Source organism: Miscanthus floridulus, chromosome 1, assembly GCF_019320115.1.
Source record: "Miscanthus floridulus cultivar M001 chromosome 1, ASM1932011v1, whole genome shotgun sequence".
Taxonomy (NCBI): domain Eukaryota; kingdom Viridiplantae; phylum Streptophyta; class Magnoliopsida; order Poales; family Poaceae; genus Miscanthus; species Miscanthus floridulus.
Window position 1 is genome coordinate 66,235,770 of NC_089580.1, and position 6,131 is coordinate 66,241,900.

Genomic DNA, 6,131 nt, shown 5'->3' on the forward strand with positions numbered 1-6,131 from the left:
TTCTTTTGTCTCACTGTTCATTTTCGATCCATGTTTGCGTCAGGTGCGGTTCGTTCAAAGAGAAGAGAAAGGTTCAGCAAAGATAAAATTTTGTTTGGCCGGGTTATGCCGGCTGCCACACTAGTACACTTCAGTAGAGCTTTCGGTCAGAGCCTGCATAATCGCATATTTAGAGCCTAGAAGGCTAGAAACTATATAACGATCCAACTACTCCAGTAATCCACTGCATGAGCATGATGAACAATCGGAAATGGACTGCATAATTCGCTCGTTGCAGATTTTTTCGGCTGCAGCAATCGGAAATAGGCTGAAAGCTGAATCCAACTATGTAAACGCTCCTATTTCGGCAGATCGTGGGATTTCTTTGGGGATTCGGAACTACTCCGGTGCAGTTTCCTTTTAAGGCAAGCATTGCAGTTGCAGCAGCGTCAAAGAGAAAACTGAACTGTATCATGTTGAACAAAATCCAGTATATGCTTCTTGTATCTCGCTGCCGACACGCTTCGTTTGTTCAAATATGGAATGTTGTGCAAACCTACTGCATACGATGCGATCATTCAAGTCAGAGAAGAGACGATGCCACAGAAACAAGCATTCTCTGTGGAGGTGTGGACTGAGACTTTTTGCTCTTGTAATTTTCTTCGATTCCATCCTTCATGGAATCCTGGATCATACTATTGGTGTTGTGTGTACAGAAAGTGGTACAGAAAAAAAGATCATTATTTTTTTTAGCACAAAAAAATGAGATTCAGTTGGACGATGCGATCATTATTTTTTTTTTTTTTTTTGAGCAAATCATGCCTGGCTGGTCTGACTGGAACGAAAGTACAGAGAAGAACAGGCGGCTGCCAGCGAAAAAGGCTAGGAAAGCAAAAAATGGTGGTCTGCCAGAGAGGACGCATGGGCCTCATCGAACCTGGAGAGCAGCGGCCCGTAATCCTTCCACCGTTGGCAGCGGGCGGTATTCGCTGCTCTGTGAGGCCAGCCTAACGCAATGCCCGCCGCTCTAGGTGCCGGGACGCCGAGGCCTTCGCCAAAGCGCCCACGGCCCACTGCGCAACTTGGAACGGGCGGGCCACAGATTGCAGCAACAGGCCCAGGTCCACGCGCCACAATGGGCATCCTCACCACCTTATTGCCCCCGCTCGGGTTACAAGCAGTTGCTTGCTGCTCGGCGAACAAAGCGCTGGGGACTGGCTATTTAAGCTGGTGTCGTCTCATGTGAGCAGGTGATGTGGGACTAAACAACACAAGTGTCACTGTGTCAGGCAGATGGCAAAGCTTGTTGTTCAGCTGTGGGCCTTTCCTGTTATTTTGTGTCGATGTGTGGTGTGGGCTTTCTAAAGAATTTTCGCCAGTGTTGCGTGAGTAGTCAAAGTGGCAGCATCTCTGAGAATAAAGGAAAGAGCATTTAGCTGGAAGAACTGTTGATGACATCTGAACGTGTCAAGGCTGACTACACATGGACGAAACTCAAATGCGTACCTGTTCTGTAAAACTCAATTCGTATTGAGCCCGAAGAAGTGCTTCGTAATCTGGCAGGCAAAAATCCTGACAGAGAAATCCCAAATTGCATAGTTCATCAGCTCCAGGCTCTAGGTAAGCAGAGATCCTTGTGCCTTGCAAGAAGCCATAGATTTATTTGTTGATGATGTATAACTTTATAGAGGTCAGATTCGTAAAATTAAAATCTTGCCTGCAATGTCTTGCCATTACATAAACTTTAGAGGAACAAGTACAATTGCTATACCCAATTCGGTGATCAAACGGGCAGAGAATGGTATGCAAGATTCATGCTACAGGCCGGTTAGGAAGCAACTGCAGTACGTGGTACACCACTCCTATATATTTCAAAACACACGGCGCCTGCCAATGTATCTTAGTTTGCAGATGTGTCCTTGCGCATTTACAGAGTAAAAGGATCACGCCGTGACACGTTTGGTGGAAATAGTGCAATGGTGATTAGCTCCGTACAGTCGAATTGCATACCATTGTTGAATCAGGTAGGCGACAGCTGACAGATCAAAGAAACACGAGGCAACACAACTCCTATCTATAGTTTGACGCTTCTCGTCCATTGAGAAGGAGAAATTATACATCTGAGACTGGCATAAGGGAGGAGCAAAAATAGCAACGCGTTTTGACGAAGCAGAAGTGAGCCTTACTGCTCCAGAGGCGAGAGCTGCACATATATGACGAAATCATTCATCTCAACATGGAAATGACCTGTACATATCCAACCATTCAATCCTACTTCAGAGTACACATCTACTATTGGTGTAAATTTAGACACTATCCTTGCAAACATCCACGCAACCGTTACTTCCCAAGTTCTGACTACCTTTGGAACATCATCGGCAGTTCCCCGCCTCCATTTTGTTCTTCTATCAGAACTGATGAGATGTCTGAGTGTTTCCTATTCATGGTGTATCGTCATCATGCAGCTCGGGCTCAGGCTCACGCTCAGCCTCAACCACAGGCACAGTAACTTCTTCCCTTATTTCAGGCGAAATGCTGCCATAAACCTCTTCAGCAGGCGCTGCTCTTCTTATGGTTCCTACCTTCACATACTTGCTGGTGAACTTGTACTCCCAGTCATTCAAGGAACCAAGCTCCATTGGCGTTAGGCCAGATATATCACCGTTCAGATCCTGTGGTTCAAAGGACATTTTGGCCAATGCCCTACTAGCATCTTTACCAGCAAATAACACATATGCTCCGCCAGGTCCATAGAACATCCTGCACAGCGAAGATCGGTTAGAAAAAGGAAAAAGAATATCATGCCATAAGTATTGATCACAATATGCTATGCATGGTTTGGTAAATTGGCAGTGACATTGTCAGGACAAATATTTTGACGGGGCTATGGTATTTGAACTGCAAGTGGTACATCATCTAGTTACTTTCATCAAAGGAAACAAGCGATGGTTTGAAAGCAATTTATGCATCATGCTCCAATAAGCCAAATGAGAATCCAATGCAGATATGTTTAAATGGAATTGTCGCTCTCCAAAAGCTTCCGGTAGCACCACATGAAAGTCATGATTCCATCCAAATAGGGGATTCAGTTAGACGTCAACAAAATTTGAAACTGATATATTTATCACTACAACTTATAGTTCACAGCACAACTAAATTCGTTCACACACAAAATAAAGATTTAGGATCGACAGTTGTGACTTGTGAGCACATGTACAGAAGAAATTAAGCACAATATGCAGGAGTTTTCTTGGAGTTTCCTACATTTCATAATTATTGCACAAATCTTTCACACTTCTTTTTTTTCTCATGGGGTCAATGGTTAATGAGGAGAAATCAGCAACCTCAGATTGTAGAGAAAACAAAATAAGGACATGGTTATAAAGGAGTGTTAGTACTATATGTGTGTTGGTGAGGATAGGCAGCCAGACACTATGTGAATTAGTTCAATGACTAAATACCATGTTAGACACTCAATAACTGAACCTACAGGCCGAGCATAAGAAGCTCCATCACAAAGACAGTTGGGCACTTTTGACTGCCAGACAAGTATACCCAAAATTCAGTCACCCTCCAAAACAAAGATATTTCCACTAGTCAGTCTCGAGTCTCTACCCATCTGGTTGGTCACAACCTTCAGTTCTTTGACATCCCACATTCAGAACAGTTCATTTGCATTAGTGGCACAGAAGCATAGTTTAAAAGGCGGTTAGACGTCCAGGCGAGTGCTTGGTACAAGGCGCCACTGTTTCCCAGGCGAGCTGGGTACGCCTGGACGCCTTGAAAAACTATGCACAGAAGAACTCCTCAAATTACGAACAAATGAACAATGTTTCATCATTTTAAAGCGCCTTGTTTTGGAAAGCATCAGTTGTACAAGTGAAGAGAATAAACTACTAATTGACCACGAGTGAGTGAGTGACTGCTACAACAAAGCATAGCAGCGTTGCGAGTTGCGACGAAATGGATGAATAATTAGAGGTTAGAGCTGAAGCAATCAAGGATTCAAAGGAAGCAACCTGCTCTGTGAGACGTCATAGATCTGCCCCTTGATGGCCATCAGCAGCGGCTTCTCGGGGTCGGACCCGTCGTACTGCAGCAGCTCCTCCTCCGTTATCTCACCCACCTGCACCGGCTCCGGGACTGGAGGCGGCGGGGCCGTCTGGGTCTCCAGCCGACGAGGCGCGGGATGGCACGGCGCAAGGAGACTGGACCCAACCTTGTAGATGACCGCCGCCGCCGCCGCCACACCAGCGAGCACGGCCAGAGGAGGCGCGCCGTTCGCCGCCGCCCACAGCTCCGACACTGCGGCATCCACCAATAAAACCGGTCAGATTTCCATGCGAAGCCTACACGAGAGCGAGATTAGAGATTCAGTGCGAGCGGGAGCTTACGCTTCGCCGGGACCTTGACCCCGCCCTGGCCGCCGGCGCTACACCGCACGCCGCAGGACGCGACCCTGCCGTGGCGACCACCCTGGATACATACAACCGTACTCGCGCGCCGCCGGCTGGACGGCGCCGAGGCGGAGAGCGATGGTGCGGCGAGGACGGAGGAGCAAGAAGCCATTAACACCTGCTGAAGCCAGTGGAGACTGTCTCCTTCGGATACGCAGTGAAAAAAGCAGATATCTAAAGTTCTATACATATAGCTGAAACTCACAAGAGCTAACCTCTTCAAGAATATAGCTAGTGGAATAATGAGGCTCTGCTTAGATCTCACCCAAAATCTAAAATTTTTTAAGATTTTCTGTCACATCAAATCTTGTGCCATATACATGAAGCATTAAATATAGGTAAAAAAATAACTAATTACACAGTTTACCCGTAATTGACAAGACGAACCTTTTAAGCCTAAATAATCTATAATCGAACAATTTTTATTAAATACAAACGAAAGTGCTACAGTAGTCCGAGAAAAAAAAATATTCATATCTGAACGGGGTCTGAGTAGGAACCCTTGTATGACTGTACAATGAATTGACAAAGCTCCACAACACAACATCGACTTTCCCATGCCATTCAAACCCTTAGAACACATGGTTTTGACTCGGTGCCTGGCACGCTGACAAGAATCACATTTCAGAATATATCACTTTCACAAAACTTTTATGGCATATCCCCACGTGTGTGACACCTTGCAAGGAACTTGTATCTACATGTCGTACACTGGGCTTACAACATGTTCCCCTGGTCGTGTTTCAACGAACAATATTTTTTTTTACATCAAATTAGTTAATAGTACTTTTAATTATGACTTATCAGTCAAATATGCCCAAACCAACCGGGCGTTGGATGTTTGGTTTCTACGTTAGCATATACTAGACTTATGCATTGCAACTCATTCCTATTTAATGATCAATATTACACTATCCTCAAAGCAGTCTCAAAACTACATACACTATAAGCCAAATTCAGTCAGTATTAGACAATGAATAATTCCCCTTCGCCTGATGTTCCTTTCCATCACCTCAATGAAGCGGCGAAGGTGTTTTCTTTTTCGTAGTTGCAGGGCCCTCAAAGGTTGCCAAAAGAAAATCTAGATAGTACAAAGATGACAAGCGGCTCCTTCGTACACCGTAAGAATCTACCCACAAGTAAGGTAACTAATGACACGAGCAATCCACTAGAGTTACCTTTCAGCGCTCCACCGGGGAAGGTACAAATCCCCTCACAATCACCGGAGATGGCCACAAACAATCACCGACTCGTGCCAATCCTCCTCCGTTGCACCAAGCCGTCTAGGTGGTGGCAACCACCAAAGAGCAACAAGTGAATCCCGCAGAAAAACACGAACACCAAGTGCCTCTAGATGCAATCACTCAAGCAATGCACTTGAATTCTTTCCCAATCTCACAATGATGATGAAACAATGATGTAGATGAGTGGGAGGGCTTTGGCTAAGCTCACAAAGTTGCTATGTCAATGCAAATGGCCAAGAGAGTGAGTTTGAGCCGGCCATAGGGCTTAAATAGAAGTCTCCATAAAATAGAGCCGTTGTACCCCTTCACTGGGCACAACACGGGGTGACCGGACGCTCCGGTCATATTGACCGAACGCTGGACTTTAGCGTTCGGTCACGCGATGCGTGCCACGTGTCCCCTTTCTTCAAATAATGAGTGCTCGATCTCAACGGTCAAGTGATGACCGGAC

The 6,131-nt window shown here is 45.6% G+C and overlaps 1 protein-coding gene across 1 annotated transcript; it reads right to left on the minus strand.

The window, feature by feature from the left end:
• Positions 1-1,994: 1,994 nt before the first annotated feature.
• On the minus strand, positions 1,995-4,608 carry LOC136486004 (membrane steroid-binding protein 2-like). The gene is made up of 3 exons (XM_066482771.1): positions 4,374-4,608; positions 3,999-4,284; positions 1,995-2,739 (listed from the first exon to the last, which is right to left on the minus strand). Exons 1-3 carry the CDS (start codon positions 4,546-4,548, stop codon positions 2,421-2,423), a joined length of 780 nt encoding a protein of 259 aa, XP_066338868.1. The 5' UTR covers positions 4,549-4,608; the 3' UTR covers positions 1,995-2,420.
• Between the last annotated feature and the right edge of the window lie 1,523 nt (positions 4,609-6,131).

Coding starts and splice junctions, on each gene's coding strand:
- LOC136486004 (XM_066482771.1), bottom strand. CDS start 4,548: ATGGCTTCTTGCTCCTCCGTCCTCGCCGCACCATCGCTCTCCGCCTCG. Junction 4,285..4,373: donor GGTCAAGGTCCCGGCGAAGC/GTAAGCTCCCGC, acceptor TGGATGCCGCAG/TGTCGGAGCTGTGGGCGGCG. Junction 2,740..3,998: donor TATGACGTCTCACAGAGCAG/GTTGCTTCCTTT, acceptor TTCGCTGTGCAG/GATGTTCTATGGACCTGGCG.